We start from the raw sequence: 13,246 nt of genomic DNA, 5'->3' as shown, positions 1-13,246 counted from the left end.
CAGTGCGGTGTATCTAATAAGGAATAGTAGATATAGTTAGCTGAAAGTGCTTTTCATTGGAAATATATATACAAAAGAGGAGCTTAGATCGTCGTGTTGAGGAGGACACGATACCGAAATACCGTATAACCAGTGGTATAGAATATCCTCAATCGGACGCGAGCTGAAATCTGTCGGTGACTAGTGTGGGATTCAATAACACTTCCAATACTGTAGAAGAAATATTTAGTGGTGCTCTTTTGTGTTAATACCAGGTAACTTGCATGCCCTCAACGTAACATTGCCCGTAGAACCATGCGCTTCATCGATTGGTACAGAACCTTGTTATTATCGATATCCCTAACCTGAAATATATCCAAATAAGCTTTCGCTTTGCCCTTCTGCAGTCACAAGAATGAAACCTTTCCGATATCTAGGGTACAGAACAGTCTCCCATTCTGGACCTTCACAAAACTCGTCTTCCAGTCCAACTCTTCGGGAGAGAGTCGAAACAGTGGTAAATTCTTCACCCCCTTGAACCGCTCGTAAATATTAACTTTCCCAATAACATCATTCAACTCCGCCAATTCCTTTTCAGTTATCGGCTCATCCAAAATGCAGTAGTCCAACGAAACGTGGTAGCTTCGGCGCAATGGCTTCAACAAGGCGTCGTTATTCTCTTTCAGTAGCCTCACCACCTCTATATCAATAATATCTGCAAGGCGGGCGAGCTTTTCAGTAGAAGGTCCATCCAACGCGATGGCCAAGAAGAGTTTGTTTCCAAATTGATTAGTGTACACTTTCGGCTGGGTATTAAATCTTATAGATATTTCATTTGAAATAACACCTTTACCATCTGGAACCACCTTCAACTCTCGTAAGCCCTGGCGGATGTGCTTAATGAAGGTTTCAGGCTGCTGGTTTTTTAGTAAGAGCGTGTCAGAGAGTGACACATGAAGTGGAAGGTGCGAGCCCAAGGTATTTATCAAGTTCGATTGCCACTCACAGTGGGAAAATCGTGTCTTGGTGTTGCTGATGTAGGAGGTTAGGTGTTGGGAAAGTGGGAGAAGGCGACTGCGTTGCTCTCTGGTGGGGGTCCACTCGAGAAAACAGAAACTGTGCCAGAACTTGGACGCGTGGAGGAAGGACTTGGATCGCGAGTTACCACGGTTCATGGCCGGAATATCAGATGTGGAGATTCTAGGAGATTTGGCAAACTTGTCAAGGAGTTCAGGGGCAACTGGAGGAAGCTTTCTTTTGCGCAGAGGCTGAACAGGCACGTTTGGTTCGTCAGAGTCAGAGTCGCTGGAGGAGTAATGGTTAAGGTGTTCCATAAACAGAGCCTTGGGTGGAACAGTCGAGAAGAACTATCGTGTCAAGTAAAGGACGAACGAGTGATACTCCCAAAGGAAGGATGTAGTATCTCTTAGCTGTTCGAATGGCGGCAATTCCGTTGAAGTTACTGATTGTATAAATAGTTTTTCATGCATGTAGGCCCGGGCATGCAGGAAGCTAGCAGGTCATGTGACCCACATGACCAAGGTTCTTTGTAGTGAGCTCGATAAGAGATGGAAAGGTCCAACCATTGAGGGTTGTCAAGATAGGGTATTTAACACACCCACTGACGTGATAAATATCAAACAACTTTGGTCAAATAAGATTTAAACTGGACTCTGCATACTTCTCATTTTGCGTCTTACAGAAGTGAGTTCTCAAGGTGGATCAATCGCAAAGGCCGCCATTTGCTACGTAATTAGCTCGATCATCGGGATTCAAGTGTGCAAGCTAAGCATTTAATTTGGACCCAACATTCAAACCGGTTTTCTTGCATACACTAAGGCGCCTCAATCATCGTCTCGCTATGTGCACTCTCATCCACTTCTAACCATACGATGTCAATACCCCATTCACCTTTTGGTGATCACACACAGAGTTATAGCATTTAAAAAGTTTCGACTTGAGATTTTGCCTCTCTTTCCTCATCGGCTCATCTCATATTGAAGACCCCACGTTTCAGTATCGGAAAGTAGCTGTTCATATCCGATCGGGTCAAATATCCGATGCATCCTGCATTGCTTGTCTGTTTTCACATGGGTATTTCACTTCTCACCGATAATGGGGGTTTCAACATGTTATAAAAGTACGATCCCTAATGTCTACCCCAGCTGTAGCTATCATTTACACCTCTAATGGTCCGGTAGAGACCGCATTGTCTGCTCTTCACCACACCCTTCCAGTCCCTATCGGCACCCAGGTACTTGCCGAAACCGTCTGCTCTCCAATCAACCCCTCCGATGTACGCCAGGTCACTGGTGCCAACCCCTTCAAACAGAAAGCCACCACCAAATTAGGAACAGACCACCCGGTTACCGTTGGTGGTAATGAGGGCTTGTTTCGCGTGCTCCAGGTGGGGAAAGACTCACCCTTGAAGGCCGGTGACTTGTGCATTCCTCGCGTTCCGGGTCTTGGCACCTGGAGAACCCATATTTTGTGTGACCAAACCGACTTAGTCTGCGTTCCTTCTAGTTTAACCGTCGAGCAGGCAGCGACAATCGGGGTGAATCCGCTAACAGCTTACCAGCTCCTCACCCAGTTTGTCGATTTACAGAAAGGCAATTGGGTGCTTCAGAATGGCGGGAACTCCGCGGTGGGAAAGCTCATCACCCAAATGGCCAGGATTATGGGGGTTAACACGATATCTGTAGTTCGTGAACGAGAGGACTTTGAGAGTGTCGCCGAGGAGTTGAGGGATTTGGGAGCCACTCAGGTGATTACTGATACACAGAACCAGGATCTCACATTTTCCGTGGCCGAGTGGATTGGCAACTCCTCCGTTCGGATCGCCTTCAACTGTGTTGGCGGAACTTCTGCCAGTGCATTAGTGAAGAAGCTATCCCAGGGTGGGACCCTTGTCACCTACGGGGCGTTGAACGGGGCCGATCTGGTTATTCCGTTCGCCACCCCAGAGTTTGTATTCAAAGGAATTGTCGCTACTGGGTACTGGTTGACTGCCAATATCATGCGTGATCCCGAGCTGAAGATCAAAACATTGGAGAAGGTTTACCGGTATTATCAACAGGGCTTGTTGAAGGCACCGTCGTTTAGCAAGGCGAGGTACGAAAAGAATAATGATAAAGATGCTCTTTTGAAGATTTTGCTCACTGCTATCAATAACAAGTCGGGGAAGCAGGCTCTTTCTTTTGAATAAAGGCAGGAATATTTAAGCATAGCTTCGTAGCTATTCACGTATCCTTTGTGTAAAGCGTGTAATAATCTCTACACCAACCGGTGCAATATATAGGTATGGGCTTATATACGTGTATCCAGTGATGTATTTCTGATAATCATTTATGCACTCTTTGGCTTTCGGAAATGCGGTAGTTTAACCAGGAGAAGCGAATATAACATTTGCCAACCAACTTGCTATTTTAATCCTTCATATACGTTGATTCTCTTGCTCAAAACCTCAATCCTGTCCCCCACTTCAAGCTCATAGCCAACCTCCCCTAGTTGAATGGCATGGATCCCAAAGAAGAAGTAGGCCCGCTGTCCTGAATCTACTCGCCTGTAGCGTGCCAACATCTTACTTACCGGGCTGTCATCTCTCATCTCTCCTGTACTTGGGTCTATGTTAGGAATGGTACACCGAGGACACTTGGAAGTGACGTGCCAGTGTGACACCCTTCGGGGATTTACAATTCGGATCCGTGACCAGGTATCTGAATCATATGGTTTTCGAGTTCCCGATAGAATGACATTTCCTCTGAAGTTCACCTCAGTGGCTTGAAAGGGGAATTCAAGACCGTTGAGACGATTGTTGAGATCCGAGATATCTTCTTCCGTGAGGAAGAGCGAGGGAAAGTATTCTTGGAACCGAGTGGAACGAAACTCCCGAGAGGTGGAACTATTATATATAACCTCCTTTCCCGGGGAATTGCTTTTCACAGATTTACCGTTTTCCGAAAAAAGAAGCTTTGTATCGGAAGGAAGGTTCATATCGGCGATAAACTCCCCCGGGAGGATATCGATGATGGAGGTGTGGAAGCCCACTCCCCAGAGCTCCACTGGATATTCTTTAAACTTGGAAGATTGTATGCAGGGGATGGTGAAGCTTTTTGAAGAGTTCCTCTCTTCTTTCTTTGTAGGCCAAAACACGGTCAATATCTCGTTTTCCTGGTCTAGCGTAACTTTGCAGAGGGATAACCGTGGGCACTGTCTCTGCGTGATTGACTCAAAGGCAGCTTTGGTCTCAGACCATCGACCTAGCATAAACATCCGGTCGTATTTAAACCCAAATTCATCGATATAGCATTTATCGAGATAAACTGGCGCGAGGGATTTGACAGGGTAGACCATGATTTTGGCAATCGTTCCGCCGTTCTCGACAACGATACATTGTGGGAGGAGCGAGTATTTGAGGCGGTATAGAAGGTTGATGGCTCGGATTGCCCAGGAGTCCCAGGGCGTATGATCAAACTTCTTGAGTCTTTGAAAGAGGTAGGCTAGTGAGAGAATCAGAGACAAGCCAACGATGATATGTACAAGAATTTGGCTCATTGGGCAGCAAAGAGATGTGAGAGTGACGGTACCAGGAAAAGGAAAACCCGACGAAAGAAGTGCGTGAAAGTTTCTAAACAACCCCGAAAGATTATTGCAAGAACTGCAGAGAGAGGCTCCGACGGTCGACAGTTATAAAGTCGACTCAGAAGCTGAACCGTTACATGCGTATTGGGCGTGCGGCTTCAGCGACTCAGAGTCATTGTACTTTCCACGAGATAGGTTCAATTTCAGAAACTATTTATAACCAATCGACTGAATTAAAAGTACACAATTAATATTACAATACAACATGTTTACCAAAGAAGGTATTTGCGCACGTTTTCCAAACCGGAACTCCGTAGATCTAAACGTGACATGATGGATAGATGGCGACCCTCCAGCCCACCCGTAATCTTGGTGTTAATGCAAGAAAATCAACATAAAGCAATAGCAACAGTGACAGATTTATTCTTCCAGATGCCTCAGATTCCACCGTATATGAATTCAGCAATCTTTTTTTCTTGGTTTTTGAAGGATGATTAAGACACACATGTGCCTTACTGAGACCATTTTAATTGCGGCAACTGGCAGCATACCTGTGAATATACATCCACCACTTCTAGAAATAATCCAAGGTCTTAAAGGCACAAGCTATTTCCTGACGGGATATTATGCCGCCTAGTACTAAATGCCGCACTCAAGCTTAAAGCTGCAGCACTCCGACAAGTATATCGACCTTCCAAAGACACCATCTCGGTCTTTACCCGTTGTTGAGCTTTCTATAATAGCAGATAAGACAGGGGATTTGCTGTGTATGGTGCTCAAAATTGACCTTTCCCGGTTCTATATCATCTCTCTTAAGTATACCCTGAGTCCAATAACAACATGCGCTGCTAGTTATTATATTAGAGATAAGGATAGGCAATAAATCCACCTCTCTTAAACAGTCCTGGTGAAAGTCCTGCATGTGCCAATCGCGGGGAACAGCTAATGTGACGCGCTGAACCAAACACATATACAACCAAGGATTAGGTGTGACCAAGCTACGACAAGGGAGCTGCCAACCTACTACGTTTATAACTAAATAAAAGTATCGTACTTTTTATAATTTCAGAACGGAAAATCATCCATCAATACAACAAGGGAGGACTGCACGCGCACGCGCGGGGTTCGGCCGGCGTTCGGTCGCGCCAGTACCCCAGTCGGTTTCTCCGCATATGCGCGCGTTGCTCGGAAGTCCCTTTTCTCCACAAGTATAAATATAGCCTTCTCCCCTCGCCTTTCGCGCTGTCATTTTCATCCACCCTAACCCACTCATCTATATCATGTCTGTTGTCGACTCTGAAACCGATATCACGAGCATCAGAAGTCCCATCGATCTTCAGTCCTTGGAAAGATACTTCAGCGCTGCGCAGCCGTCGACAGGCACTACGCTTGGGCCCAACGTGTCGTGGAACTTCATCCAGACGCCGCTCATCGTGAAACAGTTCAGCTTTGGGCAGTCCAACCCCACCTACCTCATCACCGACTATACCGGAAAGCAGCTTGTGTTGCGCCGGAAGCCGGGTCCCAACAAGTCGCTTGCGAGCAAAACCGCGCACGCCGTCGAAAGAGAGTTCTTCCTCATGGCGGGACTCAAACACGTGGACAGGAATGCCAAGGTGCCCCAGATGTATATGCTTTGCGAGGACGAGTCAGTCGTCGGTGCGGTGTTCTACGTTATGGAATTCATTAAAGGCCGCATCTTCCACGACCCGGCGATGCCGTCGTTGGGCGAGACCGAGAAGCGCGCCTGTTGGAAGTCTGCGGTAGAAGCGGTAGCGGAGATTCACCAGATGCCAGCTGAAAAATTGATCGCAGCCATCCCTGGGCTGTACTTTCATGTATCAAAGGATACAAACTACTTCCAGAGACAGGTTTCCGGCTTGTCACGTGTTGCTGCCAAACAGAGCGAGTACGTGGACCCGATTCCGGGATTTGAGGATACGTGCAAATACCTTATGGAAAACTGCCCAAAAATGGATAAGCTCACTCTCATCCATGGTGATTTCAAGATCGACAACATGATCTTCCATCCGACAGAGCCAAGAGTGCTCGCCATGCTTGACTGGGAGCTCTGCACCTTCGGACATCCGTTGTTCGATTTGGCAAACTTGTTGCAGCCATACTCTATCCCTGAGCGGATTTGGGCCAACTTCCAGTCAAGTGCTGTACGGGAGGACCCGAAGTGGGTCGATGAAGTTTTGCTGTTGTATGAAAGGACGAACCCGGAGTATGCAAACGGCGGGTTGAAAAAGTACTTCACCTCTGGGATTGTCTTTGGAATATTCAGAGTATCGGTTATCATCCAGGGTATTGCCATGCGGTCCAAGTTGGGAAAGGCCAGCAGTGCCAGAGCGGCGGAGGTGGCCAAGAGCTACAAGCCGTTTGGGCAGTATGCCGCGGATCTCGCAAGGGGAAATACCGCCAATTCCAAGGCAAGGCTTTAGCGGGGAAAGATTATAGCGTGTAACTCTACTTAGAATCTATTTTAAACAAAGCTATCCCTGGGGTGTAGTCTGTGGAAGGGTATGGAACATGTCTAGGATTGTAATGGGTGGGATACCCTAAAGCGTTAGGTATATGTATATAGGTCAGACAGTGGACGAGAAGTTTAATCTTTTATCCGATATATGTGCCAAAATTCATTTGAATTGCCAACGGAACAGTAAACGAGGGGATCACAAAGTTTATAAGGATTTACCCAGTCCTAGAGGTTCATCTCTTCCACCAAACCCGTACCAGGACCCTTTACATATACATCTCATTGTTTCCCTCAAGATATGAGCCTTAAGAGTCGTTTGTGGGTGGGGTCGTTTAAATGCTGTAAATGTGTGAGGTCTTTTATTTCATATGACTTAGATAAGTCCTCATGGTAAATCCTTATTTCTGGTAGATATTCGTCTATAAATTATATATTCAATGTAAAAACACATCCTGGATATTCTAGGTCTCATTTGGGCTTAGTATCTGATTTTCTAGTCTCACCTGGACCCAGTCCCGTATATTCGAGGAATTCATAGCCATTGATACGCTATGAAATAGAAGTGGCATATGCCAAAGCAAAACCTATCTCGGATTGTAAGCCAAATGTCAAGTCAACTCACTTTTCACCTAGGATCTTTTCATGGAGGTATGCAACATGTGCTCGCGCATACCAACACACGAAAGATAGCCCAAAAGGATAACACCGAAAGCAAAATAAAATGCTCCGTGACAGCCAGAATTATAAGCCATTCTGATCGCGGTTCTGAACTCCTCTGGTGCCTCATAGATATAATCTATATTCTTCAACGACTTGGCAATGATCTGCAGAGTGTTATACTTTTCCGCTAACTCGGGGGTCTCACGGATGAGTTCTTCGAAATTCACCACGATACGCGTTTTAAGCAAGTGCTGGAAGATTGCCGACGCGATGGAAACTCCCAAGGTGGATCCCGTAGATCTGAACGCATACTGAATGGAGGTGGTGGATGCTTGGTAAGAGACAGGTACCGCGGCGATCAATGCAAGTAATGTCACCGTGAGCATACTGGTGTATCCAAGGGTGGGCAAAATCAAAACGAGGTACTGTTTGAAATTGGACATTGTAGGGGACATCTGGGTGAGGAAAAAGATACCAAATACTGAAAAAGACCCCGTAACCACGATATACCGATGGTACTTTCCCGTTTTCTTCATATAGATGCCCGAGATTAGAGACCCGGCGGAGGCAGCAATCGTATTGGGAACCAATCTAATCCCGTTCTGGGTGGGAGTGTTGCCCAAAACCGAGGTAAAAAAGACTGGGACGTAATAAAGGCCCACAAAGCATGCCATCGTGAAGAACCAATTTGCAAAGGAGGAGCATAGCACCGTTCGGTCAGCTAGCAACCTCACGGGGATGATTGGCTCGGGCGAGAAATAAAGCTCAACATAGACGAATAATAGCAAGAAAACAACGGAAGTAACCAACAACGTTACAAACAGATAGCTGTTGTAAGCAAACTCCTTGCCCCCTAAGGAAGCCGCTGCCATGATTCCACCCACGGATATAACCAACAACGCCGACCCCAAAAAGTCGACGCGGCGGAATTTGGTCATCATATCGGAGCCATGGGAGCCCAACCCAGGGGAGCCCTCTGGCAAGTTCAAGTATTGGTAGACAAAAGCCGCGCTCATAAGTGCCACTGGGACCTGGATAAGAAACACCGCTCTCCAGCCCAAAGCGTCGGCAACAACTCCACCCATAATCCCACCACTGGCAGCACCAAGCCCGAAGAAAAGATTACCAATGCCCTGCCAGAGTCCTCTCTTGCGCAAGGAGACTAAATCCGACATGGTGATGGTGGCAAGGGAGGTCATCCCTCCACCACCAATACCGGTGATAAACCTGGCCACCACCAAGGTCCAGACATTATCGGTAGCTGACATCAAGCAGCCAACGGCAAAACAGATATTGCAGACGATAATTAAAGACTTGCGGCCAAAGATATCGGACAACTTGCCAAACAACGGCTGGAAAGCGGCGCAGGAGAAAAGATAGGCAGTGGCAATCCACGAGATGTTGGAAACGGCATTCAAATCGGAGGAGATTACAGTTAGGAGGGTCGTGACCACCGTCCCATCAAGGGCGGCTAAATATATACACATGAATAACGAGGCAAAGACGGGATAGAGTTGGGTAGGAGGCAATGCAAAGTCCGCGCCTTCCTCGGCTGTAGCGGGACCAACACTTCCGTATCCGTGGGGATATCCATTTGATTCAACTTCGGGGAGAAACTCGGGATCGTGGGCTAATTCGTTGGCAATAATACCCGCTGTGGAAGTAGAGACATCGAAAACCGTTTCGTGGAGCTGGCTGGGTTCGGGGGGTGCCAATAACGGCAGAGCTTCAGAAGACATGACGCTGCCTTTTTAGTAATGGAGGGGTAATAAACAATGATTTTTAAAGAGTTTTAATGGGGTATTGCATAGTGTCAGGCACTTTTCTTTGACTGACAAGTAAGCACGTTGGTTATGTCGGAAATTCTGGGGAAGAGTTTCGGGTGGTGAATCATCCGTGGGGTATCTCGCATAAACATGTCCGTGCAGGCCTGTGAAAATCCGCGGGAAAATCCCTCATGAAATGTTCCAGATACAGAAAATGGTGTCACCGACTTGGAATTGGGTTTTATAAAGTTTATTCAAAGTCATTTATTAGGGAGAGGAATCGTTGTAAGAAAGTGATTTGTTAGTGAAGGGTAGGGTGTAAGCAACGTATGTTAATCATACTGTGTAGTCTTTGGATTGGCACTTCAATGGTGAGAAATTACAAACATTGATGACATAATATTCTTCTCGTAGCATTCTAATCTATGTTCGTAGCTTACTATACCGCGATATCAATTCGGTTTAGTTGAACTTCACCACCTTTCACCATTTACAGGTTGATATAAAAAATATCCCGCTTATATGAACATTCTGCTACTTCACTAGCCCAACCTACCCAATTAAACAGCATTTAATTTCCAGCCCTAATTGCTTCCCACTCCCTAATATCTATTAAAATCTCTACAGTGCCATTTTCAAACTTAAATATTAAAAGATAAACTACACACTTAGTCCATGTCAGGGGTATCGGAAAACACATCATCATCGTCCGCCCCATCAGACCAGTTATCCACATCCACATCCATATCCTCATCGGCAAGCTCGTGGTTTGGCATCACCTCCAAGCCCTTCTCACCAAGCACTACGCGCGCGGTCTCCTTGTCGCGGATCTGACCGCGTAACACAAGCACCGCCAAACGGTTCAACACCTCGTTCTGAATCAAACGGTTGAGTGGCCGCGCACCCAAATCGGAAGAGTACCCGTTGCGACACAAGTACTCCAATGCTTCCGGAGTCATATCCAAGGCAATGGTCTTGCCATTCGCCTCGAAACGGCGCTGAATCTCCTGCAAGCGAATGAGCACAATCTTGGCGATGGCCTTACGCGACAAGCGGTTGAAGACAACGGTGGCGGAGATTCGGTTGAGGAACTCTGGGCGGAAGTGTGCACGCACCGCGGTCATGACTTGCTCCTTGGTCTCGTCCGAGACCTTCGCGCCCGACGCGGCGTTGATGTACTGCGCACCCAAGTTCGACGTCATGATGAAGATGGAGTTTGAGCAGTTGACCAACTTACCCGCGGAAGAAGTGACTCTCCCGTCGTCCAAGATCTGGAGCAAAACGGTGAGCACCTCTGGCGCAGCCTTTTCCACCTCGTCAAAGAGCACTACCGAGTATGGCTTGCGCAACAAGGCCTCGGTCAAGATCCCACCTTCCTCATAACCAATGTAGCCCGGTGCAGCACCCAACAACTTTGACGCGGACGCCTTGTCGCTGAGCTCAGAACAGTCGATCCGGATGATCGCTTTTTCGTCCGCAAAGAGGAAATCGGCCACCTTCTTCGCAAGCTCCGTCTTACCGGACCCCGACAAGCCGAGGAACAAGAACGACGACGGCTGGTTCGGGTTTGAAAGACCGGAACGGGAGAGTCTGATGGCATTGGACACCGCACGCACGGCCTCGCTCTGCCCGACTACCGCGGAGGAAAGCTCGCGTTCCATCGTGATCAACTTGGCGTTTTCAGCCTGGGTGAGCTTGGAAACAGGGATCCCCGTGAGACGAGCAGCGGTTTCTGCAATCTGGTCGGCACCTACGACATTCTGTACCATTTTATCACCGGAGACGTCTGCATCCTCCGCCGCGACCTGTGCCTCGCAGCGTGCGATATGTTCCTTCAATTCTGGGATCGCGAAGTAGCGTAAATCGGCAGCCGTCAGCGTGTCGTTGCGCCTCTCCGCGTCCTGCGCCTTGATTTCCAACTCGTCCAACTTCCGCTTCAACGCCGTGAGCTCCTCGTGGCCCTTGGTCTCCTGCGCAAAGCGTTCGCGCAACGGACGGAGTTCCTCCTCCAAGCTCGCAACACGGCGGCGAGCCTGGTCCAAGCGCTCCTTGGTCGAGGAATCTGCGTCAGCGTCTCTTTCAAGCGCCTTAATCTCCACGTTCAAAAGCTGAGCCTGTCTCTCAAGGGAGTCGAGCTCTTCTGGCTTGGAGTCGCGTGCAACAGCCACCGCGGCCGCAGCCTCGTCGATCAAGTCAACGGCGGAATCAGGCAACTTTCTGGTGGTTAAATAGCGCGACGCAAGCTGCGCCGCAGTCACGAGCGCGGAGTCGAGGATACGCACCCCATGGTGGATCTCGTACTTTGGCTGTAAACCTCTTAAAATGGCTACCGTCTCTCTGATGGTTGGCTCTCTCACGTCAATTTTCTGGAACCGACGCTCGAACGCGGCGTCCTTCTCGACATGCTTGCGGTATTCAGTCACGGTGGTTGCGCCGATACAGTGGAGCGACCCTCGGGCGAGCATTGGCTTGAGCAAGTTTGCGGCATCGGACTTACCATCGCCCATCAACATGTGGATCTCGTCGATGAAAAGGATAATCATCGACTTGGACTGCTCAATATCGTTCAACACACCCTTTACGCGCTCCTCAAACTCACCCTGGTACTTGGCCCCGGCTTTGAGCGCCCCGAGATCAAGCGAGAAGAGCCTGCATCCCGCAAGAACATTGGGAACGTCCCCGTCAATGATCCGCTGGGCCACTCCTTCAACAATCGAGGTCTTACCCACACCGGGATCCCCGATGAGCACGGGATTAGACTTCGTGCGCCGCGCCAACACGCGGATCGCGCGCCGGATCTCCTCCTCACGCCCAATCACAGGATCAATCTTACCCATGCGAGCCTGCTCCGTCATATCCATCGCGTATTTGGCCAAGAACTCCGCCTTCTGCGAAGAGTCTGCCTGGCGCGAGTCGATGCGCTGATTGCCCCGCAATTCCAACGCCTGGCCCTTGAGTGTTTCTGGATTGAGCTGCGCGTCCTTAAGGACAGCCTTGATGGAGGCATCTTCAAGAAGCGCCAAAAAGATGTGGTCCTGCGCCACAAACGAGTCCTTTTGTTGGGACTTGATTTTCACCGCAGAGGTGAGAATCTGGCCCGCGGCATGTGACGGGCGCACCTCCGACGGAGCTGGACTCTGTGACGGAATCCGCACCAAATGCCGGTTCACCGCTTTCTGGAGGTCCGGCCAGCTGCCACGTGCCTTTTCCACGAGCGTTTGGAGGTATGACGGTTCGTCCGCTGCGGTAGGCACCATCGCCGCAAGAAAGTGGAGCGGCGTTAACTGCGCGTGCGCATGTTCCTGTGCGAGCTTCTGCGCCTCGGTAACAATCGCCAAGGCGTGATCTGTAAATTGTGATTCATCCATTATGTATGTGTGTAATCGTAATTTGTGCAAGTGAGGAAAGAGAAAGGGGGAGGTAGGGGACGGGTCCTTATATAAGTGAAAATTGCATATGCGTCCTGCATGGTGAACGATTGCGACCTGGGTTGAGGGGCATCCAGGAGCACCTCGCAGCTCGGAGATGGTTCTAGAAAGTGGCGTGAGGTGGCACGTGACAGAGTTAGGCTACGGTCCAGACAGCAGGCTTGCGACTATACAGAGGGCAGATAAAGGGACACCGAGGGGTTACTCGTAAGTATTGTTTTATTTTTGAGGCTAATCGACAATTTTATCAGTTCTGTAGTGTACTACTGCTCCAATTGGACGGAGTTTTCGGTTGGGCATCTGCAACTCTACCCATGGATTATTCTTGCTGAGCTTTATTACCGAATATA

General features: G+C 48.5%; 6 protein-coding genes across 6 annotated transcripts; 2 read left to right on the top strand and 4 right to left on the bottom strand.

The window, feature by feature from the left end:
* Positions 1 to 24: 24 nt before the first annotated feature.
* BABINDRAFT_159459 (uncharacterized protein) lies at positions 25 to 1,415 on the bottom strand. The gene has a single exon (XM_019127670.1). It carries the CDS (start codon positions 1,311 to 1,313, stop codon positions 387 to 389), a length of 927 nt encoding a protein of 308 aa, XP_018988308.1. The 5' UTR covers positions 1,314 to 1,415; the 3' UTR covers positions 25 to 386.
* A 716-nt stretch (positions 1,416 to 2,131) lies between these two features.
* On the top strand, positions 2,132 to 3,288 carry BABINDRAFT_179021 (MDR family NADPH-dependent oxidoreductase; the record flags this gene model as incomplete). Its single annotated transcript, XM_019131077.1, has 2 exons — positions 2,132 to 3,093; positions 3,117 to 3,288. 2 exons carry the CDS (start codon positions 2,132 to 2,134, stop codon positions 3,151 to 3,153), a joined length of 999 nt encoding a protein of 332 aa, XP_018988307.1. The 3' UTR covers positions 3,154 to 3,288.
* BABINDRAFT_159457 (uncharacterized protein) lies at positions 3,244 to 4,618 on the bottom strand. Its single transcript, XM_019127669.1, has one exon. It carries the CDS (start codon positions 4,534 to 4,536, stop codon positions 3,403 to 3,405), a length of 1,134 nt encoding a protein of 377 aa, XP_018988306.1. The 5' UTR covers positions 4,537 to 4,618; the 3' UTR covers positions 3,244 to 3,402.
* Positions 4,619 to 5,766: 1,148 nt separating this feature from the next.
* BABINDRAFT_159455 (uncharacterized protein) lies at positions 5,767 to 7,197 on the top strand. The gene has a single exon (XM_019127668.1). The coding sequence runs from the start codon at positions 5,844 to 5,846 to the stop codon at positions 7,005 to 7,007; it is 1,164 nt and encodes a 387-aa protein (XP_018988305.1). The 5' UTR covers positions 5,767 to 5,843; the 3' UTR covers positions 7,008 to 7,197.
* Positions 7,198 to 7,432: 235 nt separating this feature from the next.
* Positions 7,433 to 9,545, bottom strand: BABINDRAFT_159454 (uncharacterized protein). Its single transcript, XM_019127667.1, has one exon. The coding sequence runs from the start codon at positions 9,439 to 9,441 to the stop codon at positions 7,672 to 7,674; it is 1,770 nt and encodes a 589-aa protein (XP_018988304.1). The 5' UTR covers positions 9,442 to 9,545; the 3' UTR covers positions 7,433 to 7,671.
* A 539-nt stretch (positions 9,546 to 10,084) lies between these two features.
* HSP104 (chaperone ATPase) lies at positions 10,085 to 13,084 on the bottom strand. The gene has a single exon (XM_019127666.1). The coding sequence runs from the start codon at positions 12,834 to 12,836 to the stop codon at positions 10,137 to 10,139; it is 2,700 nt and encodes an 899-aa protein (XP_018988303.1). The 5' UTR covers positions 12,837 to 13,084; the 3' UTR covers positions 10,085 to 10,136.
* Between the last annotated feature and the right edge of the window lie 162 nt (positions 13,085 to 13,246).

This window comes from Babjeviella inositovora (assembly GCF_001661335.1).
Source record: "Babjeviella inositovora NRRL Y-12698 unplaced genomic scaffold BABINscaffold_1, whole genome shotgun sequence".
NCBI lineage: Eukaryota > Fungi > Ascomycota > Pichiomycetes > Serinales > Babjeviella > Babjeviella inositovora.
Note: the sequence above shows the minus strand (reverse complement) of the source record. Positions and strands in the feature narration are given on the sequence as shown.